The 26,544-nt window shown below is 42.5% G+C and overlaps 1 protein-coding gene across 6 annotated transcripts in view; it reads left to right on the top strand.

Moving 5' to 3' along the window:
* The window catches only part of Fancd2 (FA complementation group D2), a 68,075-nt gene that overhangs the window by 39,758 nt on the left and 1,773 nt on the right, over positions 1–26,544 (top strand). For 3 of the 6 annotated variants that reach the window (XM_035448991.1, XM_027429109.2, XM_027429108.2), the window contains 15 exons: positions 1,465–1,608; positions 2,807–2,923; positions 4,163–4,291; positions 4,791–4,909; positions 8,089–8,199; positions 9,169–9,299; positions 13,164–13,257; positions 15,683–15,805; positions 17,675–17,768; positions 18,248–18,319; positions 18,951–18,989; positions 20,243–20,317; positions 21,026–21,100; positions 23,366–23,512; positions 25,485–25,586. In XM_035448991.1, the coding sequence (XP_035304882.1) occupies positions 1,465–1,608; positions 2,807–2,923; positions 4,163–4,291; positions 4,791–4,909; positions 8,089–8,199; positions 9,169–9,299; positions 13,164–13,257; positions 15,683–15,805; positions 17,675–17,768; positions 18,248–18,319; positions 18,951–18,989; positions 20,243–20,317; positions 21,026–21,100; positions 23,366–23,512; positions 25,485–25,586 (1,572 nt within the window). Of the gene's footprint in view, positions 1–1,464; positions 1,609–2,806; positions 2,924–4,162; positions 4,328–4,790; positions 4,910–8,088; positions 8,200–9,168; positions 9,300–13,163; positions 13,258–15,682; positions 15,806–17,674; positions 17,769–18,247; positions 18,320–18,950; positions 18,990–20,242; positions 20,318–21,025; positions 21,101–23,365; positions 23,513–25,484; positions 25,587–26,544 lie in introns of all 6 variants that reach the window. The other 3 variants (XM_027429110.2, XM_027429107.2, XM_027429106.2) reach the window with 1 other exon arrangement.

The following is a 26,544-nucleotide window of genomic DNA, read 5'->3' as shown; positions in this document are numbered from 1 at the left end:
TTGCCTCAAAACAAACAAACAAAATATGATAGCAAGATGGCTCAAATGGTAAAGGCAACTGATACCACACCTGATGACCTAAACTCACTCTCTAGAACTCACATAGTAGATGGAGAGAACCAACTCCCACAGATTATTCTTTGACCTCCACATGTGGGTGGCATGCACACAAAAACAGAGAATAAATAAAATGTAATAAAAAAATTTAAAGTGGGGGGATGGCTCAGCAGTTAAGAGCACTGGCTGCTTTTCTAGAGGACCCAGGTTCAATTCCCAGCACCCACATGGCAGCTCACAGCTGTCTGTAACTCCAGTTTCAGAGGATCTGACACCTTTATACCAATGCATATAAAATACAGTTAAATAGCGGGGCGGTGGTGGCGCACACCTTTAATCCCAGCACTCGGGAGGCAGAGGCAGGCGGATCTCTGTGAGTTCGAGGCCAGCCTGGTCTCCAGAACGAGTGCCAGGATAGACTCCAAAGCTACACAGAGAAACCCTGTCTTGAAAAAACAAAAAATAAAAAATAAAAAAATAAAGTTAAATAAATTATTTTAAAAAATGCTTAATATGGTTTGTGTTGCTTAATGAGTAGTAGTCTCCTGTGGCATTCAAAGACTATCATGTATTTGAGAAGAGAGAAGTCCTGGACACATGCATGTCAGTTTGTTTATGGCTACCATTTGTCTTATTTATTATGTATAGCTCCTCTTCTCTCCTAAAAGTTCAGGGTTAATGTTAATATCTGTATTTAATTCATTAGGCAGTTTATACCCAGGGTAATTGACTTGCTCCAAGACAGACGATAAGCACTTGAACTAAGGTTTGAAACCAGATCATCCTTTAAACTCACAGTTTTCTAGCCTGGCGGTGGGTGGCCCATGCCCTTAATCCCAACACTTGGGAGGCAGAGGCAGGCAGATCTCAGAGTTTGAGGCCAGCCTGATCTACAAAGCAAATTCCAGACTGTTACACAGAAAACCCTCTCTTGAGAAAAAAGAAAAAAAGCTCACAGCTTTCTGTACCATCCTGCATGGTTTGAGTTACCTACTAGTTCATCCTTAAGTAGAACAACCAAAGATGTTGTTGGCTTATATTGCTATACTATATAAAGTGCTGTGGCTTAGGGGATACTTACTTGGTGAAAGCAATGTGATGATATAAGGAAACTATAACTTTTTACCAAACATGAATATGCTTTGGACTTTAGCATGTTAATTAAAATTAAATTTGGGTGGCTAGGAAGATGATCCCTCAATGGTTGAAAGTACTTACTGCTCTTTCAGACAGTTTCTGGCACCCACATTTGGTAACTCACAGTCACCTGTAGCTCTCACTTGAGTGGGATCCAGTGCCTCAGCACTCACATGTATATGGCCCTCCAACCCACACAATTTTAAAGCAATTAAATTAAAATATTATCTGAGGCTTTAGTTCTTTTGTTTTCTTCACCTTTGCTCCCAGGAGTCTGCAGGGAAGGAAGGAAAGACATTTGTGTCGCTACAGAATTACCATGCTTTTTTCCGAGAGCTGGACATTGAGGTCTTCTCTATTCTACATTCTGGACTTGTGACCAAGTTCATCTTAGACACTGAAATGCACACTGAGGTAAGTGACCATGTAGGATCCCAGAACTTAACCTTTTAGGAAGTTCCTTGGATCTGTTCCTAAGAACACTGAGATATTTAAAGTTGTTGGGCACACGACTTTAACCCCAGCACTCGGGAAGCAGAGGCAGGCAGATACAAGGACAGCCAGGGTTCACATAGAGACCCTCTGCCGCAACAAAACAACAAAAAATGAAGTTGAAAACTGGGAATATTGTTCAGTGGCAAAGCACTTGCCTCGCACTTCGAGGCCCTCTGTGAGGGGAGAAGACAACAAGGGCAAGGTTGGATCTGATTTCAGAGGCCACAGTATGAATGCAGTGGTACGGTCTCATCCTTGTCACCCTGCTTGCTCTTGAGTCACAGGTTTTTTCAGTGTTATAAAACATAGTACTGGTTATGTGATCTTTACCGGCAGATTACTAGTTAGAGTACTGAGTGTACTTTAATAGTGGAGTACTGTTGGGGCTTAATGAAGTCAGTGTTGTTTTTCCATTTTCATGACATTTGTTCAGGTACTTCTGAGATCATAGGTACTTCTAGAGATCATTTTTTATGTTTACTACTAACCTAGACACACTGACAGTATAGTAGTTATCACAGTGTGCTATTAGCCTTTAGTCAGTGAAGTGTAATAGAGAATGTAGACACGACTGCTCCACACTGTATTGATATCTGAACTTTAATCAGAGTTTTCTTCCTAATAAAGTTGAGATTACAGGTTATTTTCCCAGAGAAGGTAACTTTTGATAAGAGTTTTCACTAGAGAATGGAATTTCTCCAGAATAAATATTTAAAATGGTGTGGATTGTAACCTAATAGCTGTAAAAATGTAAGCACATTCAGAATGGAGTCATTAATGTGTGTGTGTCCACCAACATGTGCAAGCACACACTTTGTTTTGATTTTTACGTTTTTCTTCATCAATCTGCTCATAAAAGATTCTCCATAAATATGTACTGAATGAACAATCTGGGTGAGACATTTCACCCATTCCATCTCTTGCCATGCACTTATACCTTCTGCTTGTGTGAAAAGTGCTTTGTCCTCTGAGCCTTCTGTCTAGCTCTCTATTCCCCCCCCTTTTATTTTCTTTAATTAAAAGTCAAATCCATTTCTCCAAGGGATGAACATGAAATACACCAAAAGTACTGTGAATAGTACATGATTTAAGTTAGTCTTCATCTTCTATGTTACAGGCTACAGAAGTTGTACAGCTTGGGCCCGCTGAACTGCTTTTCTTGCTGGAAGATCTTTCTCAGAAGTTAGAAAATGTACTGACTCCATCTTTTGCCAAAAGACTCTGTTTCCTCAAGGTTAGTAGAGACACAAGCATAGGACTGGGCTTAGAAAACTTGGAAACAAGCAAGTCCTGGTGGTAGGTATCATGGCATTGTGTTCAGTTTCCTAGGCAACATGATGACATTCCTGTTACCAGATCATAGTTGCCTTGCCCTATAGAGGCTGGGCTGAAACACCGAGGCTGGATCCCTCACACCAAGTGTGTGTGTGTGTGTGTGTGTGTGTGTGTGTGTGTGTGTGTGTGTGGTGTGTATTTTGAAACAAAAAATTGAAGCGACTTGCTAGACATGGAATTTATTTCTGAATGTCCTAAATGCTTTGAATCCTGCTCTTACTTAAGTCTCCCCTTCTTTTGCAGTTCTGAGGCTCAGACCTAGAGCTTCCTGAGTACTAGACTACCAGTGAGCTTTACCTGTAGCCCTCAGGTTTGGTGTTAATAGCCTCCCAAACAGCGTGTGTGTAAAACTGAGTTTAGAACTTGGCTGCCTAGAGAGGCCGGAGCCTCAGATGTGTATAGAAGGTACAAAAGCACCTAGCATGTAGGGAAGTACTTGGATGGTGCAGATGGTAAAATATGGATTTGTGTGTTATTTGTTCTATGTGTGTGAGCCCAAACTCATTAGTTATGATAGTCCATTGAGACAGTCTCCTATAGTTCAAGGCTGGTCTTGAATTCACTATGTAGCTGAGAATTGCCTTGAAGTCCTGATCTCCCTGCCTCCATCTCCCTCCTGAGATTAAAGGCATACATAACCATGCCTGGCAAGTCTATACTTTTTAAAAGATTTATTTTTATTTTATGTGTATAAGTGTTTTTCCTGTGTGTATGTGTGTGTGCCACATGCTTATCGTACCCACAGAGGTCAGAATAGGGTGTCAGATCCTCTTGGAACTAGAGTTACAGACAATTATGAGCCACCCTATGGGTGCTGGGAAACAAACCAGGGTCCTCTTCAAGAACAGCAAGTACTCTTAACTGCTGAGGCATCTCTTCAGCCCCATGTCTGCACTTTTTAATTAAACTCTGTTCTATCTCTACAAAATCCATTCTCTAAGGTATTTAAAACTACAGGAAGTTTTTTTCTTCTTCTTTTGCTATCATTTTTTAACCCTTTGTTGTAATACTATCTTAAGTAAGTAAATTCCATCTTCAAGCTACTCCTATCTGGAGTTACAACTTTGAACACTTAAATAGTGATTATTTTTAAAGAATTTATCCAGTTTTCCCCATATAATTCTGAGGTTTATTGTAGAATAAAGGAAACCGGAATATTGGATTCTCACATCTTCATCAGAGATCTGTCCAGGACATTGTTCATTGTGTTGTTCAACTGCTAACCCCAATGTGTAACCATCTGGAGAACATTCACAACTACTTCCAGGTCAGAAGACTGTCTTATTATAAGACTAGAAACCATGTAAGTACAGGCAGGCAAGCTACCATGTGTAGGCAGCTCAGGGAGGAGATGCCAGAGGGAAGAGGGAAGAGGAAGAGAGGGAGTTATACCTTCTGAGTTAGACGTCAGGAAAGCAGACAGACTCAGCAGTAGAAGTCTAAGAACAGCTGCATAAGTTGAGTATAGTCTTCAGAGAGGGTGGGAGAATGTCCAAGGTTTCAGGAAAGTAGGCTTTGGAGCTTTTGAGAGGGGTGGGGGAGAAGAAAAATTGCCAGGTGGTGGCAGCACACGCCTTTGATCCCAGCACTTGGGAGGCAGAGGCAGGTGGATCTCCATGAGTCTCAAAAGAAAAGAAAACTTACAGGCAGGCTTAGCTTGGTGGGTCTGTAAATAATTGCCAAGAGTTGCATTTTAACTGAGAAATGCTGAAGAGGAATGAGAACAATGGCAGGAGGAACTGGACTGAAACCTCGTTCATTTTTAGAGCTTAGGAGCTGAACATCTCAGTGTGGATGACAAGCCAAGAGTGAAAGCTCAGGAGCAGCACACCATGTCTTCCTGCTACCAGAAGCTGTTGCAAATCTTTTACACACTCTTTGCTTGGTGAGTGAGTGTAGGAGGTGTTGCAGAGGGATATGAGTGTGTACTTGCTTTCACTGGTGATTCTTCCCTGAGAGAAGAAGGAGATGGATCCAGCCCTCCTTACCACGGCACTTTGTTCTTTACCAATTGATCTTATGAAACTACTGAGTCTTAGGGTGCCAGTGTTACTTGGTGGTTCTATAAATTAGGCTTACTTATTAGCTGACATAATAAATTTGGACCTCTTACTCCGTTTCTTGTAGCAAGCATTCTGTAATAACTAGGGAAGCCAGCTCTTTGGTACATGTCTAAGCCAGCTACGAGGAAGGCTGAAGCAGAAGGATCACTTGAGCTCCTGTGGGGGTTTGAGACATACCCTATCTTTTTATTACTTAATAAAAAGAGAGACTGTTAGCTGGGTGGTGGTGGCATACAACTTTAATACCAGCACTCGGGAAGCAAAAGCAGGCGGACCTCTGTGTACTTGAGGACAACATAGTCTACAAAAATGAGTTCCAGGACAGCCAGAGCTACACAGAGAAAACCCTGTCTTGAAAAAAAGAAAGAGAGAGAGAGGGAAAGACTGTTTATTTGTTACATTATTTTTTAAGTAATTGTAAATAAGTCAAATTGTGAGGTAAAAGAGTGAGCACAGAGTGAACTAGATATTGGAATATTTGGGGTACAATGGAAATAGTGGCACTTGATGGGGCTTTTTAAAGCAGGATCTCAAAGATATTGATCTTGAACTTGCTCTGTAGCTCAGGCTAGTCTTTAACTTTTGTTCATCCTTCTCTGCCTCCTGAGTACTAGTATTACAAGCCTGTATCGCCTATCTGGTTTTTATGTGCCTTAGGGATGAAACCTAGGACTTTATGCATGATAGGCAAGTATTCTACCAACTGAGTTACTTCCCCACCCTTGATCAGACCTTTTTGTTTTATTTTTTACATTTTAAAAATTATGTGCATATGTGTCTGTGCCCTCAAATGCCAGAAGTAAGTGTGGGATCTCCTGGAACTGTAAATGCATGTAGTTGAGAGCAGCCCTATGTAGGTGCTGGGAACCAAACCCAGGCTGTCTGCAAGAGCAGTGCATGCTCTTAATCATTGAGTCATCTCTCCTGTCCCACCCCTCTTCTTTTTAAAATAAGGACAGAGATACATTATAACACAATGTCCTTTACATTTTATTGTGTGTATGTATGTGTGCAATAATGTGTTCTCCTTCTACCAAGTAGGTCCAAGGGATCAAAGTCAGGTTGTGTCAGGCTTGGCATCAAGGGCCTTTACCTGCTAAGCATCCCACTGGCCCCAGGAGTTGGTTTTCAGGGGGATAAAGAGTTGGAGGCATAGCTTGGTGAAAGTAGAAATAAAAGCATGCCCCTAAATATTTCTGTTCCATAAGTTATGCCTTATCCCATCTGTCCTCTTTGAACACATTTTCTGTAGAATTTTACCCAAGCTTAAATTTATGCTAAATGTTATCTTCCAAGCCATTGGCGAAATTGTATCCAACTGCCTACTCAACACCCCCTTAGATGTGTCATTGCCACTTCAGACTCATCACATTCAGATCGGAGCATAATATCACTCTTCCTCCAGATTTGCCTCACTTGGAAACGGCATCATCAATTTTTTGTGCCAAAACCCAGGAGTTATTCTTTTGCCTCCTACTTTCCACTCCTTCCCATATGTAACCCTAAATTCTATTGATCATATATCATCTAGACAGACATCTCCTTCTGCTTCCAGCCTTCCATCATATCTGACTATTTTCACAATTGGCCTTTCTATCCATCTCTAGATATCCTGCCTCAGTCCATTCTCCACACAAGAATACAGCAGTCTTCCCAACACAAACCTAATATGATCTTGTCCCAGTTGTGAGCTCTGATGGCTGTTAGTCTTCTCTGACTTTAACCCTTTGGTCTGGCTTTTTCCACCTCCTGTTTTGCTTCTGCTCTTGTACCCATTCTCTCACATTCTGCCTGCAGGGAGACTGAGTTCATTCAGCACCCTACTTGGCTTTCACCTGAAACCCTTCAGGTATGCATCCTTCTACTGGATCCTTGGCTATTTGACCCATACCTCTTCTTACTGAATTGCTTCAGTTTCTGGGTGCTGGAAATGCAGCCTGCATCCTCTGAAAGAACAGCCAGGCTCTTGACCACTGAACCAACGCTACAGCTTTTAACTATTTGGGGGGGAAAGGAATTTTGGCATCATAGTCATGATAATAATAAAAATTAAATTATTAAATTTCTTTTGAGGAAAATCTTTTTGGCAGTTTGGGAAAGGAACAAAAAAGGTTCTATTATACTATTGTATGCTCTGCAGATGTAATGATAAGGGTCTGACCTGGAGATACAGTCTTGGTTAGGAAAGGAAAGGGCAACAGTAAGATAACTCTGAGATAGAATCCTCAAGACTTGGCTTATTAACGCCAAGAGAAGATACAGCATTTCTTTATGAATCCTATGAGGCTGGACACTGACTTAGTAATTTGATAAAGTCAGCCCTGCATTTTAGAGAACATTGAGATGCACAGCCTAAAGAAAGCCCTGTGGCTCTTGGAAAATAAACTTGTGAACATTGCTAGATCCATAAGAAAGTGCAATTTTGGGTGAACTTCAACTGCTTTTTTTGTGCTTTGTTTTTGTTTTTTGGTTTGTTTGTTTTTTTGTATGGTAGGTTTTTTGTTCATTTGTTTGTTTGGCTTTGTTTGTTTATTTGAGACACAGTTTCTCTATGTAGTCCTGACTGTCCTGGAACTCTCTGTAGATAAGGTTGGCTCCAAACTCGGAGCTTTGCCTGCCTCTGCCTCCTGAGTTCTGGGACTAAAGGTGTGTACCACTACTACCTGGCTTCAGTTTCCTTTTGTTGTTGTTTTGAGACAGAATCTTACTAAATACCTCAGACCAGCCTGGAACTCACAGTAGGTAGTGGCTAGCTGCATACAGTCCTCCTGTCTTCCAAGTGCAGACATGTGCTGGCGTGTACAACCACATCCTCCTTTGCTTCAGTTTCTAGTCTAATGCTTAGATCTGTGACTTAATTTTCGTGCTTTAGAACTTGAAATTACATTTTCAAACTGTTGAGTAACTGGCCTAGGTAGAGCGAGGCTCAGGACTCTCTTCGGGGATTACCCAAGTAATCTTACTGAGACAAGCTGAGCCACTTTTTCTGACCTGGCTTTAGGAAAGGATTTACTCACCATTCAAACCTTCATCTCCTGCACTCAGCCCTGGAGGTCCTCACAAGCCGGCTAAAGCAGACGGAACAAGAACAGCCCTTGGAGGAGCTGATCAGGTAGGTCAGACTTCATTCTAGTATACTGGTAGACCTTGATTTGGAAAACATTTGCTGTTAATTGTGAACAAAATCTATACTTTTCTGTCACTTACTCTTAACAAAAGTATTTTTTCATGTTTTGAAGACTGGGTTTCATTATATAACTCTGTTGGCCTGGAACTCATGATGTACACTGGACTGTCCTCAAGCTCACAGAGATCCACCTGCCTCTACCTCCTAAGTGCTGGAATTAATGCCATGTAACACCACACCAAGGCCTATTTTACTTATTTGTTTCTTGTGTGTGTGTCTTTGTGTGAGTCCTCTGTAAGAGCAATCAGTGGTTTTAACTGCTTAGCCATCTCTCCAGCCCCTCATTTTGATTTTTTTTTTTTTGAAGCAGAGTCATGCTGTGTATTCTAGGCTAGCCTCAAATTCTCCATTCTGTCTTAGCCTCTTAACTGTTGGAATTACAGGCATGTGCCACTCCCTACTCTTAGCCATCTCTGGATTAGTTAAGGACCTACTCTGTCATCTAGCATTGTTGGGTATGTAGGGAGCAACAAGTTAATACTGATTGCTAGTCCTATCCAATCTTGTCATCCCTCATCACATTGTTGTGAGTTCAAGGCCAACCTTGTCTTCATGAGATCTTTCTCATCCCCATAACATCCCAAATAGTTGGGAACTGGAGAGATGCCTCAGTAGTTAGAGTACTTGCTGCTCTTACAAAGTACCAAAGTTCAAATCCCAGAACCCATATCTGACAAATTGTAACCATCTGATTTCAGCTCTAGGGTATCCAACATAGTCTCCTGGCCTCTGTGGGTACCTGTACTCACATACAGATACCCACACACAGATAACCCACATATATACATAATTAAAAAATAATAAATTTCTTGGGAGACTTGTGTGCATATAAAGACATTTTGCAGCATGTGATGTGATGCTGTGTCTGTTCTTTTGTTTCTTGCTTCTTTACAGCCAGAGCTTCAATTACTTGCAAAATTTCCACCACTGCATTCCCAATTTCCAGTGTGGTCTTTATCTTCTCAGACTTCTCATGACCCTTCTGGAGAAATCTGCTGCACCTACCCAGAAGAAAGAAAAACTTGGTGATGGGCCCAGTTCCCTTTTTTGGCTGAGGGGGGATATTAATAGGATTATTAATCTTACACTTGTAAATTTGGTGTTTCTAGAACTTGAGCATTTTTACATGTAAATCCCACAAAATCATGGGCGTGTACCCCTTGTTTCACCAAAGAGACCATTTTCTCACACAGGACTCCCCACTGCTCAGTGTAACTTTGGTTAGATTGATTGTACAGTTTTCTTCTTTTTTAAAAAAGATTTATTTATTTTGTTTTTATTTTATGTATATGAGTGTTTTACCTGCCTGTATGTCATATGCACTGGAGACCAGAATGTTTTGGCTCCCTTGTAATTGGAGTTACAGACAGTTGTGAGATGTCTACTGAGCGCTGTGAAACCAGCCCAGATCCTCTGGAAGACCAGTCAGTGCTCTTAACCACTGAGCCCCAAGTTTTCTTCTTTTTGTACTAGAAATTAAACACAGTACTAACCTACTGAGCCCCACCTGCCATCCTTGATAATTTACTAACTTTCTGTTTGTCTCTAGCCTTTATTTCTCAGTCCTTGATAATTTTGTCTTTAGACTTTTTTGTTTTGTTTTGTTTTGTTTTGTTTTGTTTTCTGAGACAGGGTTTCTCTGTATTGTTTTGGAGCCTATCCTGGAATTCGCTCTGTAGACCAGGCTGGCCTCGAACTCACAGAGATCCGCCTGCCTCTCCTCCCAAGTGCTGGGATTAAAGGCGTGAGCCACCAACAGCAGAACCAGACTTTCTCTCTCTCTCTCTCTCTCTCTCTCTCTCTCTCTCTCTCTCTCTCTCTCTCTCTCTCTCTCTCTTTTTCTTTCTCTCTCTCTCTCTCTCTCTCTCTGTGTGTGTGTGTGTGTGTGTGTGTGTGTGTGTGGTTTTTTTCTCTTTGTTTTTTCAAGGCATCTTTCTCTGAGTAACTCTGGCTGTCCTGGAACTCACTCTGTAGACCAGGCTGGTCTCACACTCAAGAGATCTGCCTGCCTATGCCTCCCAAGTGCTGGGATTAAAGGTGTACCCCACCACTGCCTGGCTGACTTTTTTTTTTTTAAAGACAAGGTTTTGCTATGTATATCTAGCTACATTGGAACTCTATATAGACCAGGCTAAGCTTGGACTTGAAGTAATCTTCCCTTCGTCTTACTCCCAAGTACTAGAATTATAGGCATGTGCTACCATGCCCTGTGTAAGTCTTAATAATCTGCTTACTCTTTATCTTAGATACTACATACTTTCTATTGCTATGATAAGACACTGTGACCAGGCAACTTATACAAGAGTTTATTAGGCTTACATTTTTAGAGGGTTGAAATCTGTGGCCATCATAGGGTTGGAAGCATGGCAGCAGGTACACAGACTTGGCACTAGCATAGTGATTGAGAGCTTAGGACACAGAGACTTAACTGGAAATTGCCTGGGCTTTTAAAACCTCAGTTCCCACCCCCAGTGAGACACAACTTCCAAGTCCACACCTTCTAATCCTTCTCAAAAAGTTCCACCAGCTGAGAACCAAGTATTCAAACATATAAGCCTATGGGAGTCATTCTCATTCAAATCACTACACTCCTTCACCTTCTTTTTATTGTCTTAGTCTACTATAGATAGATGCATAGATACGTACATACATCATTAAGTGAGTAAAGATGGAAGAAAAATCACAAGCAAGCATCAAGGAAATGAGTACTGGCCACTTCCTGACCCACCAACCACCACTACCACCACCACCACCACCCCACCCCAAGACAGGGTTTCTCTGTGTAGCCCTGGCTGTCCTAGAACTCACTTTGTAGACCAGGCTGGCCTCAAACTTGGAGATCTGCCTGTCTGCCTCCCAAGTGCTGGAATTAAAGGTGTGTGCCACCACCACTGACCTGACCTTTTTTAAGGCGTGTGTGTTCATTATGGCATTTTCTTACTTTTATATCATCTTCTGACCTTTTTTCCCCCTCTTTCCCTCTCCCCTTTCCTCATCTCTCCTGCCTTGGCCTCCCTAGTTCTGGTAGTACAAATGTGTGTTACCATGCCACCCTAGGGGCTGGGAACTTGGGACCTTCTATTTAGGTATTCTTTTTTTATTATATTTTTTTAAAGATTTTTATTTATTTATTATGTATACAGTCTTCTGCCTGCATGCCAGCAGAGGGCACCAGATCTCATTCAAGGTGCTTGTGAGCCACCATGCGGTTGCGGGAATTGAACTCAGGACCTCTGGAAGAGCAGTCAGTGCTCTTAACCGCTGAGCCATCTCTCCAGGCCTAGGTATTCTTTATCATATCCCTTGGAATGCAAATGACTAATTTTTTCCAATTTTGGCACAATAGAAAGCAAAATTAAAATCTGAAAGAAATCTTTTTCCTGTATTAATAGAGTAGGGTTTGATCTAAAAGAGGTGGCCACGTTTTTGTGCTTTTGGACAGGGCCATTAAGTATGGTACACTTAAGTATTAGACAAATGATTTTGTTTATGGTAGTTGTGTCAATGGAACAGGAACAAATTAGCTTTTTAGATAGTTGCTTTGCTAGGCCAAAGCTTGTAGGGGAAGCTGTAGCCACGCCTTCTTAGGGGCTGGCTACAGGTGTGCCTGACCAGGCTTGTGAGGGCGTGGTCAGAATGACCTAGTGTGACTGCGTTTGCGGTTTCAGTTTCTCTTTGGTACTTGCTGTACAGGCTGCTGATCCACCAGCTGGCTAGACAGTTCTGTAAGGCTTTTCCCTATTAAATACCCTTATATTTCTACCTGACTCCGTATTGGTAATTTCCCACTTTAAAAGCTGGTGCTATCTTTCTATAATTCTAGTACTCAGAAGGCTGAAGGAGAATTGTGAGTTTCAGACTAGCATACGCTATATAATGAGAATCTTTTTTAAAGAAATGGTGTCTTAAAGTTTGGGCTGGCTCAGACTTGCTATGATCATCTTAAAGATGACCTTCAACTTCTGATCCTCCCAGCTCTATTTCCTAAGTGCTGGTATTACGTGCATATGCTACCATGCCTGCTTTTATATGGTGCTGGGGGTAGAATCTAGAGTTTTGTGCATACCACACAAGCCCTTAAACAACTAAGTTACCCACACAAGACACCTGCCCTAAAAACAAAATTGCCTCTTAGGCCAAAAACTTAAATTTAAAATAATAATCTGTGGCTGAGATGGCTCCGCAGTTAAGAATGTTTACTTCTGTCAACAAGGACCTCAATTCAATTCTCAGCATCCACTTCAGGCAGCTCACAACTGCACAACTGCATGTCATTCCACCTTCAAAGATCCAGTGCCCTCTTCTGGCCTCTGCAAGCACCTGCAGATGCACATGCCCACACATAGATAAACACACATACACAAAATTCTTTTTTAAACCATTTTAAAACACACCTTAAAATTAAAAAAAAAAAATAGTCCTTTTGATCAATAATCTTCCTTCAACATCTGAAAGATCAGAGTGTGCTTATCTGATCTTTAAACGCTATACAAATGCTGACATGTCAGTGGATTTGGAGGAGATGGTTGGCAGTGTCTCCTCTGCAGCCCCAATAGTTTTCCCACCTCAGTCTCGAAAGTGCTGAGATTGTAGGTGTGATCAGTTACACTCAGCGAACAATTGTGTTTCTAAATGTAGTTTTTAAAAGGATGAGGGCAGGGCTGGAGGATTGACTTAGTGGTTAAGAGCATTTGTTTTTCTACAAAGGACCTGGTTTTGATTTCCAGCATCCACACAGAGGCTACCACTTCCTCAGGCACCAGGCATGCATGCACATGCAGGCAAATCACTCATATGAATAAAATAAATCTTAAAGAAAAAACTTTATTTAAAAAAGAATGAGGTTGATTTATCTTGAATGCAATGCTTTTTGTCTTGTTTTCCAACAGCCACCCTGGCCAAACAACTGCTCTGTCGTGCATGGCCTCACGGGGAAAAAGAGAAGAACACCAATTTTAATGACCACCTGCATGACTTGCTTTGGTAAGATGTTTACTTTCTCCCAGGGAACCAGATTGCGTTCTTTTACATTTTGCTGTTATTGGGATCTCTCATGTAGTTAGGGACTGAGTCATGACCTCTGTTAGGGGAACTTGAGAGCAAATGATGGTTTAAAATGAGCACATTTTAGAATTTGGATCCTAAAATGCTTTCCTTCTACTGACTGTGTCAGCTACTTTGTTACTGACAATCCAATTGGAGAGAGCAGAGTAGTGTACAGTTGTGTCCCTCCTTTTGAATAGTGAGTCAAATACACTTATTGCCCACCTTGTCCATTACTTCCAGGGTGTCTAAGCATAGTTCTTTTTTCGTTTATTTGTCTATATTACTTATTTATTTTGGATTGTTGAGGTGAACTCACTGCGTAGCCGAGGATAGCCTTGAACTTCTGTTCCTTCTGCCTATACCTCCTGAGTGCTGTGGTTACAGATGTACAACATCCATCTGGCTCTTTGTGCTTCCTTTTTGTTAATTTATTATATTGGTTTTTTGCCTGCTTGTCTGTGCACCTCGTGTATGCACTGCCCTCAGAGGTCAGGAAAGGGCATCATATTCTCTGGAACTAGAGCTTCAGATATTTGTAAGCCACTAAGTGCTGAGAATTGAAACTGAGTCCTACGGAAGAACAGCCAGTGATCTTAACTGCTGAGCCATCTCTATAGCTCTTAACTGTGTTTCTTTTTTTTTTTATTTTTATTATATTTTTGGTTTTTCGAGACAGGGTTTCTCTGTGTAGCTTTGGAGCCAATCCTGGCACTCCCTCTGGAGACTAGGCTGGCCTTGAACTCACAGAGATCCGCCTGCCTCTGCCTCCCAAGTGTTGGGATTAAAGGAGTGCGCCACCAACGCCCGGCTCCTTAACCGTGTGTCTAATTGAAATTTTATTTACTCTTAGTTCTAGGCAAGCATTTAGAATCTTTTTGTTTGATTTTTTTTTTGGGGGGGTTGTTTGTTTATTTTTTGAGACAAAGTTTTTCTGTGTAACAGCCCTGGCTGTCCTGAAATTCACTTTGTAAACCAGGCTGGCCTCAAACTCATAGAGATCTGTCTGCCTCTGCCCCACAAGTGCTGGAATTAAAAGCGTGCACTGCCATCTCTGCCACTACCAACTAGCTAGAATCTTTGTTATTATTAAAAGTGAATGTCATGGAGGGACGTGGTGGCACACACCTTTAATCCCAGCACTCAGGAGACAGAGGCTGGCAGATCTTTGAGTTTGAGGCTAGCCTGGTCTACAGAGAGAGTTCTAGAACATCCAGGGCTATACCAAGAAACCATATCATGAAAAACAAAGTGAATGTCAGCAGTACAGCCAGAGCTATATGGAGAGAGAAATTCTCTCTCCAAAAAAGATGAACATCAGAAATTATTTGAAAACTTAATACATGGTAGTATCTCATGAATAAAAAATGGCTTTAGAAAAGTTTATTAGTGCTCATGTTCTAATATACCCAACAGTACTGTACCTGAGTTCCTGTAGCATATCTTGAATTTCCTTTTCTCTTCCTATATGTGTGTAAGAGACAGAGACAGAGACAGACTGGGGAGTTGCCCTTGAACTCATTCTGTATCCCAAGCTGGCATTGAACTTGGGATCCTCTTGACCCTAGCTGCCCAAGTGACTGAGTGTACAGGCCTGTACCACCAGGCTTGGCTCCATATCTTGAACTTCTGCAACTTTGCCAAGTATTTGTTAGAAGTTGACCACTCACCATCCGATCTGATTCTAACAATAGGTTATTGCTGGTTGCTTTTCTTTTTTGGGGGGGGGGGGTTAAGATTTATCTATTTATTATGTATACAACATTCTGCTTCCATGCAATATCTGCACACCAGAAGAGGGTACCAGATCTCACAAGGGATGGCTGTGAGCCACCATGTGGTCGCTGGGAACTGAACTCAGGACCTCTGGATGAGCAGCCGGCGCTCCCAACCCCTGAGCCATCCCTCCAGCCCCTTTTTTTTGGTTTTTTGAGACTGGGTTTCTCTGTGTAGCTTTGGAGCCTATCCTGGCACTCGCTTTGGAGACCAGGCTGGCCTCGAACTCACAGAGATCCGCCTGCCTCTGCCTCCCAAGTGCTGGGATTAAAGGTGTGCGCTAACAGTGCCGGGTCTTGCTGGATGCTTTTCCGTTCTTCCCTTCAAGGATTTCCATAGAGTACTTGTAGATACTAAATATAATTGCATATGGCTACTGTGTTAGTCAGCTTGCCACCACTGACAAGATTCCTGAGCAAATGAGCTTCAAAGAGGGGATATTTGCTTGCATTCCTGGTCATTTGCCTCCATTGTCTGTGCACCTGGTGAGGAGAGTCAGGACCCAGGGAGGTTCTCACGTGGTAACCAGGATGCCTGGGAGATGGGAATTCTATAATGTGTGTCCCTGCTCTTCTGGCACTTTATAAAGCATCTACCTGGAGCACACAGACAATGTTTTGAAGGCCATAGAGGAGATCGCTGGCGTTGGTGTCCCAGAGTTGGTCAATGCTCCAAAAGATGCCTCTTCCTCTACGTTCCCTATGTTGACCAGGTAAGGGAGTTCTCGCTCCACCCTTCTCCATCTAATTCTCGTCCATAAAACTCTTCCACTCCTTTGGCAGCAAAAGTCTTACTGTGGATTTTTTTCAAGAGCCCTCAATCTGGATGAATTTGTTACTTTCTAAAATCTCTGACAGAAGCAATCTCTGAGGGGAAGGATTTATTTTAGGTCACAGTTTCAGTGCATTGTGACAGCTAAGTATGGTGTCAGGATCTGCTCCATCATCAGTGGCGAGAGCGTGAGGATGAAACTTGTTCACATGACTCAAACCGGAACTCGAGTAAACAGGCCAGAATCAGGGTCAGGTAATACCTTACAGCCTGGACACTCCTCCCGCCAGGCCTACTTCCCAACGGCTCTACATATCCTTCAAAATATCGACAAAGACTAGCTAGGGACCATGCTGAAATCATGAGCCTGTGGAGGTATTTCAGGTCTAAACTATTCACAGGGTGTGTAAAAGGATCTCACAGAGGAGTGTAGTTTCACTACTTCCAGTTTTCACAGATAAGGAACTACTGTTTGTGCTTTTATCCTTTAAAGTTACGACTTGTGCTAAGGTTGTAGCCACTGAGAGTGCATACTTAGCATGTGGGAGGCCTGGGTTCAGCTCCCAACACCCCAAAATGAATAAAAATAAGAGTAACTTAAGACCAGCTTTGTAATACCTTTCAACCACCTTGAAAAACAGTTGATTGTTGTATCTGATGGTTTTGTGTCTTGCAGTATCAATAGTTATCTTTTACTTGTATAGTTGTTCCAGTTTATCAAGCATCTTCATCTAATTTGTTTTTAATCCCTGTGAGGTAAAGGTATCATTACCACTGTTGTTGTTTGTTTGTTTGTTTTTCGAGACAGGGTTTCTCTGTGTATCTTTGGAGCCTATCCTGGCACTCGCTCTGGAGACCAGGCTGGCCTCAAACTCACAGAGATCTACCTGCCTCTTCCTCACAAGTACTGGGATCAAAGGCATGTGTCACCACCACCCGGCCTATTACCACTGTTTTACTCTTGAGGAAAATGGAGGTTAGAAAGAATTTCTCCTGGCTTTTTGGAACCCGTTACCTGTGGTGGGATACCTTGCCCAGCCTGATTTGGGAGGAGAGACTTGGTCCTGCCTCAGCTTGGTATCCCAGACTTTGGTGACTCCCCAGGGGAGGCCTTATCCCCTCTGAGTAGTAGATAGGGGGCAGGTGATGGAAGGTAGGGAAGAGGGGAAAAGGGAAGGAGGGGGAACTGGGGTTGGAATGTAAAAAGAATAAAAAATAAAAAATAAATTTAAAAAATTTTTCTGCTGCTTACAATCAGTGAAGGGAACACAAAACCACAGCTTATACTTGGCTTCCCTTGCCATATTAACTGCTGCTGCTTCCTGTATCATGGTATCGATTTTCCAAGCTAAATCTACTGTCTCATAGACCATTTGCTTTAGCTTGGGCTTCTGTATGTGTGTTGTCGCTTGCTCACTCTCTCTTTCTCTCACTCATCTTATCTAGTCTAGGCTAGCCTCAGACTCCCTGTGTAGTTAAGGATGACCTTAAACTTCCAATTCTTTTGCCTTCAATTCCTCCTTAGTGCTTGGATTGCAGGCATGCGTCCCTGTGTCCACCTCAAGTATGCTGAACTCAATGAATGGTAGGGTAGAAATGCACTCTTATTTATTGGACTACATCTCAACCCTTGCGCTCATTTTTTAAATTTTTTCCATTCTCCTCTTTCAGTGGATCTTACTGAAAAAACATTCAGAGACAGGGGTGTACATGACTGTTGCCCTCCTGGCTTCTTCTTACAGAGAACTTCCTAGAAGCTTATTGTAAACAGTGCATCATGTGGGTATTCATATCTTTCCCCTCCTTATAGGCACACCTTTGTCATTTTCTTCCGTGTGATGATGGCTGAACTCGAGAAGACAGTGAAAAGTCTTCAGGCTGGCACAGCAACAGACTCACAGCAGGTGGTTCAGGCATTCCCCTCAAAAAGAAATGGCCTTTGATTACATGGGCATTGTTGATTCTTTTATCTCTTGGGGATAGAGTTTCTCCTAAGCTGATTCCTTTCATTACCAAGATCTAGTCATTCTTTCAAAAAGCTTCTGGTTTGATTTCTTTTCCCTCTAGTTGGAGGTGAGATTGAGCTCTGTTTCTTCTGCCAATTTTGTCACTTCCCACCTGGTTTAAAGAACACCAAGCCTGCTATGGGTCTTGGCAACCTCCCAATCAGAGCTGAGGTAGACAGGGGCTACCAAGAGAACCCGAAGCCAGCAGAAGCTGATTTTCTGTGAGGTACTCTGATGTCGTCACAGTGTATGTGAACCTGCTGATGAGTACACTGTTCCCACATCTCTTCAGAAGGGATAATGGACAAATTGTATTAGTGGAAGGATAGTGCAAGTATTTGGCTGTGACTCAGAGGCCTGTGTTTGCCTGTCTCCAGGTTCATGAAGAGAAGCTGCTGTATTGGAACATGGCTGTTCGAGACTTCAGTATCCTCATCAATCTGATGAAAGTATGCCTGACCTGCCTCCCCAGCCAAGCCTGACCTGACAGGAGGGCCCCTACTTTCCACAATCAACTACCTGCTGTTTTCCTCACCCTTCCTTGAGTGTTTCTTCCCTTCTGTGACCCTCTACTCATTCTAGATAATTCCTTCTCCTGGCCACTATGTGTTTCCCCCCCTCTTTTCTTTTTGCCTGTATCACAATATTTACTACCTGTCATTGCCCCATTTTCTCCCATCTTGCCTTGGATCCTCTGAGTACACTTCCAGCTCTGATTGCCGTTATTATCCTTCAAGCACAGTTTTCTCTACTATTGGATTATGTGCAGGCTTAAAATGTCATTCCCTCTCCGATCCATCTCATAAAGTCTTAAGGTTTCAGATCAAAGTGCCAGCCCTCTATCTTCTGAACATCCCCAGTTTGAATCAATTTCTTGATCCCCTTTGTTCTTTCCCTGCTTTTCTTGGACTTAAGTTATGAGAGTGTTTGTATTCTGTTACTGATTTTCTATTTTTCCATGCCGTCTTCGCTTTAGAATTCCCTGTATCACTCAGAACAATGCTGTACTCAGGGGAGGGGGGGCTGGAATACTCAAAGAAGCCGACCTCAGTTTTGGTTTCTTGTCTTTCTCCTGTCTAGGTATTTGACAGTTACCCTGTTCTGCATGTGTGTTTAAAGGTAAGAGATTTCCTTGGCTTTGTTCAATGTTTTCTTCCTATGGGTCAATTTTTTTTTGTTTTTGTTTTTGTTTTTGTTTTTGTTTTTCGAGACAGGGTTTCTCTGTGAGCTTTGGAGCCTATCCTGGCACTCGCTCTGGAGACCAGGCTGGCCTTGAACTCACAGAGATCCGCCTGCCTCTGCCTCCCAAGTGCTGGGATTAAAGGTGTGCGCCACCAATGCCCGGCTTAGAATTGCTTTATACCTCTTTTACATGCCAGAATCTGTGCTAATAGGTTGTGGTCCAAGGAAGACAGTGGGTAATATTTTCTATAGCAATTAGAGGCAATTTTCTTATGAGTTGGAGAACTTTTGGTCAAAATAGTATAAGTAGATTGAATGCCTACAGAGCAGCTGAATTTAAGAGTAATGTTCACGGTGGGCCTGGTGGCATACACCTTTAATCCCAGCACTTGAGAGGCAGAAGCAAATGGATCTCTGTGAGCTTGAGGTCAGCCTGGTCCAAACGGGGAATTTCAGGTCATCCAGGTCTTCATAGTGAGACCCTACCTCGAATCAACCAATAAACAAAAAAGCAGTACTTACCCTCAGCCCTTGCCAGTACTTTAGGTAGTGGAAGAGAAGTTATGGATGGTTTGTAGAAAACCTGCTTAGTGTGTGCAAGGCCCCAAGTTCAGTCCTTTGAGCCACAAGACAAATGAAGAGAGTCTTTGGGGGTGGTTTGATTGTGGGAATTGATATTCTGACAATTCTTCCTTTTCTCCTAATGAAGATTTTCTTGCCTGGCCCTAGATTTGATGGTACACCCAAAAGGAATGTTTTGGGGAGAATGCTTCTTCACTACTCTTGGTGTCTTCTTCCCGGTACCCTATTCTTGGTATCTTGTGGCCTTCCCTCCTCTTTGCTCACTCTACCCTGGTACAGTGTAGGAGATGAGAAGATTGGAAGAGTAATGTGATTGGAAATGGGCCATGTGTTTCCTTGGTCCTCTCAAAATTTCTCCTTTTGAGAATGAGTTTTCCTCAGTGTTCTCAGAACTGAACATTGAGGTCATTGTCTGCATCTGGGTACAAGAGTCTGTGCAATTTTGGAAATTCTTTCTATAGCAGTCCTATTTACTTTTCACCTTCAGTGAAATTAACTTTCCAGACCACTCCCAGTTTATTTTTAATGCACACAAGTTAGTGCCCTATGATGCCTCATCTGAGGGCTTTTCAAGAAAAAGTCCTCAGGCACTCTCTCTCTCTCTTCAGTATGGACGTCACTTTGTGGAAGCATTTCTGAAACAGTGTATGCCACTCCTCGACTTCTGCTTTAGAAAACATCGGGTAAGAGCTGAGAGCAGAGCCAGTTGCCAGGGGTCTCTGGGTATTTCTGAGTTGGGGGTGGGGTACAGCAGTCTGTTGCCTACATTCTGAGCAGCAATTTAAGTGATACCATGCCATCTATAGCCAGAAGTGCACAGTTAAGCTGAGCCTCTCAAATTACTCTGTTCAGACCCACCTCTACAATTCTCCCCAATCTTTGGGCTTTTTCTCTTTAACTTGTGCTTCGTTGAGCTGCTATACACAAGGCTCTCCTCTGGCAGTGTCACTGCAAACACTTTAGAAGACACTTGGGCTATAAAACAGGCTTGATAGGGTTGGAGAGATGGCTCAGAGGTTAAGAGCCCTGACTGCTCTTCCAGAGGTCCTGAGTTCAATTCCCAGCAACCACATGGTGGCTCACAACCATCCGTTATGAGATCTGATGCCCTCTTCTGGTGTGCAGATATTCATGGAAGCAGAATGTTGTATACATAAGAAATAAAAAAAATCTTAAAAAAAAAAAAAAAAACAGGCTTGATAGACTTTTAAAGCCAATTGGCACTCAGGGCTCAGCATTCCTATCTGAGGGCCAGACTCAGATGATCATTAGCATAGGCTGCCACCTACAGAGCTCATCTTCCCTGGAGCCCTTGCTGCAAGAGCATCTTGCATCTGAAATAACATTATAGAATGTTATACCACAACATTTATAAATTTTCTTGTTGTTAGGAAGATGTTCTGAGTTTGCTGGAAACCCTTCAACGGAATACAAGGCTACTTCATCACCTTTGTGGACATTCCAAGGTGAGAGAGGAGTAGGTCTCATTATGAAACATAACCAGCCGTGGCCTGAAACTCAGTTTTCCTGCTGAGATTATAAACATGGGCAACCAGACCTACCTTTTAACCCTGTGTCCAAACACAGTTTATTTAGAGTTAGCAAATCCTTTGTTGTTGAATGAACCTGGCAGTTATCTAAGGTGAAGTTTTGTATTTGGATCAAATTCTGTTAGGTGACCACTCAACAGGCAATCAGGCTAAGGTTTTCTTTATTCAGATACACCAGCCAAGCGCAAGCCAAAGTGAGGAAGAGGGAGCCGGGACCAGGGCCACAGAAGGGAAAGAGAAGAGCGGGTCCACGTGTCCTTGGTCCCCTTAAGAAGCCTATCCTAAGTCACCTTAGACTTCCCCTCACCCCGCCCTCACGGGCATGTTCCTACACACCTGTGCCGGTTACCTGGGGTGGGGCTAGAGTGTCTCCCTACAAAATTCTGTAACTGTTTCCTCTAGAAATGCTCCTGAGGGCCCAAGTGTAGTTGAGCACATGTATAATCCCAGCACTTAGAGGCTGGCTGGCCTAGGCTCCATGGAATACACTGTCTCAGAACAAACCAGAGTCTACTTCTTGGTAGAAGAATGTATAGAGCACTCCTAGATGATTTCCTGTTACACAGTGTCCTAGAGTTAGGGTTTCTGTTGCTGTGATGAAACACCATGACCAAAAGCAACTCAAGGAGAAGAGTTTATTTAGCTTACATATCCTTTGAAACCAAGGCAGGAACTCCAACTGGGCAGAAACCTGGAGTCAGGAGCTGCTGTAGAAGCCGTGTTTTCTGACTTACTCCTTGTGGCTTGCTCAGCCTGCTTTCTTACAGAACCCAAGACCATCAGCTCAGGGCTGGCCCCACCCATAATGGTATGAACCCTCCCACATCAATTACTAATAAAATATCCTACAGGTTTCCTACAGCCCAGTCTTGTGGAGGCATTTTCTCAATTGAGGTTCCCTCCTCAGGTGATCCTGGCTGTGTCAAGTTGACATAAAACTAGCCAGCACACAAAGAACTGCAGGCAGGAGGACTGTTAGGTGGCAACTGCAGGAGCCTGGAAGTATTCCCAACTAGCCATCTTAGAGCTTTTCAGCTACATAATGTGGTCGCCTCTTGTGAGAATATGTGATTATTAAGTCTTCTCTAAGCCAGGAGTTGTGGTGCACACCTTTAATCCCAGCACTTGGGAGGCAGAAACGGGGATCTCTGTGATTTCAAGGCCAGTCTGGTCTACAGAGTGAGTTTCCAAGGCAGCCAGAACTACATAGTGAGACCCAGAGGTGTGAGGTGAGAGGAATACAACAACAAACTCCAGTTGAAACCCTTGAACCATTGACACATTTGAAGGGACATAGAAACAGTGGCAAACCAGACGATTCTTTGAACCATTTCTCGCCACTCATTTCTTATTTGGTTTTATGTTTAGAAGAAGTTGAGCTAGAATTCCAGGGTCTTAAAGCTGACAAGAGGGGTCGGTACCTGGCTGGTGAAACCCACAGAATCAGCTGGCCTGAACAAGGGGGAGCACATGGACCCCAGACTTCTGTCTGGGAGGTCAGCTCGGGACTGATCCAGACCCCGAACATGGATGTCAATGAGGAGGCCTCTGCACTCCAGGGGGCCCCTGGTAGTGGATTAGTAATTTTTCCCTGGTGTAAGAAGGAACTTTGAGAGCCCATCCCACATGAAGGGATGCTCTCTTGCCCTGGACACAGGGGAAGGGCCTAGGCCCAGCCCAGGATGATGTGGTGGACTTTGCGGAGCTCCCATTGAGGGCCCTACCCTGCCTGGGGAGTGGAGGGTGGATGGGGTGAGGGATAGGTTGGGGGTGGGGGAGGTGAGGGGGAAGTGAGGGAGAGGGAGAAGGGATTGACATATGAAACAAGCTTGTTCCTAATTTGAACTAATAAAAAAAGAATTTGGAAAAAAAAAAAAAAAAGCTGACCAGAGCTAATTTTGTGTTTGATGTCATTAAAGACACCTTGGGGTGATTTGCTGATTAATCAACAGAGCTTTATACCAGGCACCTAGAGGTGGTCGTGGTATGTCTTCTAGCCCTGAGTTTTAAGGTGACATTCTTTTCATCAAACTCATCAAACTATTACTGTTTGATGGACCATGTTTCTGGGCCATATTGGCCAGACATGCCCTCTTATTCTTCAGGTATGACACGTTCAGACATTCCTGTAAAGTAAATATGAAACATGATGATAGAGCCGGATGATTTGTTTCTCTTCAGATTCACCAGGACACAAGACTTACCAAACATGTGCCTTTACTCAAAAAGTCACTGGAGCTGTTAGTTTGCAGAGTCAAAGCCATGCTTGTCCTCAACAATTGTAGAGAGGCTTTCTGGTTGGGTACTCTGAAAAACCGAGACTTACAGGTAAGCCTGAAGTTTAGACCATCAGTTATGAACTTCTATGCCCATTCTTTGTGAGAGCATCAGAAGAAATATAAGAGAGGTCACCCATGCCCTGTTCTAATAAGACTGCTTTTAGCCAGGCCTGGTGGCACAGGCTTGTAACCCAACTACTTGGGATGCTGAGGCAGAAGGATCACAAGTTCAGGGTTTGCCCAGCTACAAAGTGAATTTAAGACTAGCCTGGGCAATTAGCAAAGCTGTCAACAAAATTAAAAGTAAATAGAAGAGGCCTGGCAATATAGCTCAGAAATAGAGTACTTATCTAGCTATTATGTGTAAGCAACTAGATGCAATCCTCATTAGTGGGGAAGAGAGACTATGGTTAACATTTCTGTGGTTATTTAAGATTATAAGACTGGAGAGACAGCTCAACAGTTAAGAGCACTGACTGGCTGCTCTTTCAGAGGGCTCAGGATCAATTTCCATCACTTACATGGTAGCTTACAACTGTATAACTCCAGTTCAGTGATCTAACTCCCTCTACAGGCCTGCATGGGCCTGCATTCATGTGGTACACAGACACATGCAGGTATAAAACTAACAGACACAAAAATAAAGGTGAAAACATTTCAAAAAAGTCACAAAACAACAAGAGGAAAAAAAAAAAAAAAAAGAGCCAGCTCAACACAGCACTTTGTCTGTGCCAGAGGGATACTTAACTTATAAGCCTCACTGAGAGCAGATTTATAACATTTTCATATGTGGACGAACTTTGACCTTTTTTCCTAAAGTAGTCTGGTCTTATTACTGAAAATGCACTCCAGTTTTAACAAATGGTCATGTCTAGGGTCTTTGAGTTGTCAGATATCTGGAACCTGTTTGCAAGTGACATGCTTTGTAATTTCAGCATCACTCACTTTCAGGTTCTACATCCTCTGCATCCATGCACTAGCTGAGGGTTGTTTAACTTTGTACAACGTGTGTGCAGCTGTGAGTTTATATGCACCATATGTGTGTGGGATCATAGGAGGCCAATGGAGACTGTTGGATTCCCTAGAACTGGAATAATAGGCAGTTGTGAGCTACCATGTAGGTACTGAGAACTAAACCTGGTCCCATGTAAGAACAGTAAACACTCTTAACTGCCAAACCATCTCTCCACTCCCCACTAGCCGAGTTTTTTAATGCTACATGTGAAAATAAAATAGTGGTTTTCTTTCTTCAAATCAAACTTAAGAAGTCAGTTCTGTGTTTTCTTGGAGAACACTGAAGCTCAAGATGTAACTTTCACAGACTGTTTAGCACTGAGTTAGTGGAGCCAGGGTTTGAGTCCAGATAGTTCCTTAGTCTCTGCTTGGGTGCTCATGATTCATGGGTGCTACTTACAAACCTTGAGATATTAAGAAATATATTTTGGCAGATATTGGTCTCATTATGTAGCCCACACTAGCCACAAACTTTGATTCTCTTTTAAGTTCTGATTACAACTCTAGTCTTTGGGACAATTTTAGATCCATATTTGGCATTCATTAACTGAGAGTCACCAATACAAAATCTAGTATAACACTAGAATATAAAAAATGGACCTGGTATAAAATTTTGTGTTGGTTCCACAGGGATCTCAGAAACCTGGAATTGAACAGCATTTCCCTAAATGATAGATCAGAGGCTGATATGTTTTTGTTTTTATAATATTTTTCTTTTTTAAAAATGTATTTATTATGGATATAGTGTTCTGCTTACATGTATGCCTGCTAGCCAGAAGAGGGCACCAGATCTCATAGGTGGTTTTGAGCACCTTGTGGTTGCTGGGAATTGAACTCAAGACTTCTGGAAGAGCAGCCCTCTTAACCTCAGAGCCACCTACCCAGCCCAGTTGATATGTTTTGAACTGCTAGAATACTTCTTCTCTAATACGTAGAAACTCGGCCTTCCTCAAAACCATAAAGGTGCTCATTACGACCCCTGTTTCTTCTGCTGCTTCTGCATTCAGGGTGAAGAAATTGTTTCCCAGCATCTGTCTTCCCCAGAGAGCACTTCAGAAGACAGTGAGAGTGGCATGACATCCCACGTCTCCAGGGACAGAGCAACACAGGTCTGGTTTTGGTAGAACATTTTATTAAGTATTCTTCGTTAGCACAAAGTACAGGGTTTTGTCTGTATAATCTATTGTTAAATACTTCTGTGCCCATTTCCATTCCCTACTAAAAAAACTTATATGAATTCTTTGGGAACCATAGAATAGTTACATCACTGTGTTGAAAATTTGTTTGCAACTTAAGGGGCATTATAGCTCAGTGGTAGAGCATGTACCGAGCATGTACACGTTTGTGCATTCGGTCTTCTGTACCAAAACAAAGGTTTTTTTTTTTTTTTCTTGCACTATGTAGTACCCTGTTTTGCATGATCTTGTATGTAAAAGAGTTCTACAAGAGAGAAAAGACCAGCATGTTCTGTGTTAAAATTATTTCAACCATTTCAACTTGGTTTTGCAATCCGGAGCCTGGAACTATGTAAGTCAGGCTAGCTTTGAATTCACAGAGATAGGCCTGCCTATGCCTCCCAAGTGCTGAGATTAAAGGCATGCACCACCACACCTGGCCATTTACCACTTTTTTTTTTTTTTAATGTGTATGTGTATTTTTTGTGCATGTTTTTCTTTGCATCTTGTGTGTGTGGTGCTTGTGGGTGCCACACACACACACCCATCCCCGGGAGTGAAATTAGAGTTGTGAGCCACCATGTAAGTGCTGGGAGTTGAACCTGGGTCCTCTGGAAGAACACTGATCCATCTCTTCAGCCCCTCACCCTTTTTTAACATACAAAATTGAAACGTGAAAGCAGAAGCCTAGAGTCAAGCTGCCACTATTGAGGAATAAAATATTACAGTTACTCAATTTCTGTGGACAGATGTTTTTGTGGATTTAATATATGCTAAATAAAAATGTGTGCATCAAGTTTTGTTGAGTTCTGGATGCCAGGCAGTTTAGCTAGAAGCTATGCACAAAAAGATCGTCTATTATGCAATCTGTAGGCCCTATTTTAGTCCTTGT

The sequence above is a fragment of the Cricetulus griseus genome, chromosome 8, assembly GCF_003668045.3.
Source record: "Cricetulus griseus strain 17A/GY chromosome 8, alternate assembly CriGri-PICRH-1.0, whole genome shotgun sequence".
Taxonomy (NCBI): Eukaryota; Metazoa; Chordata; class Mammalia; order Rodentia; family Cricetidae; genus Cricetulus; species Cricetulus griseus.
This window is presented reverse-complemented; position numbering and strand designations above follow the sequence as displayed.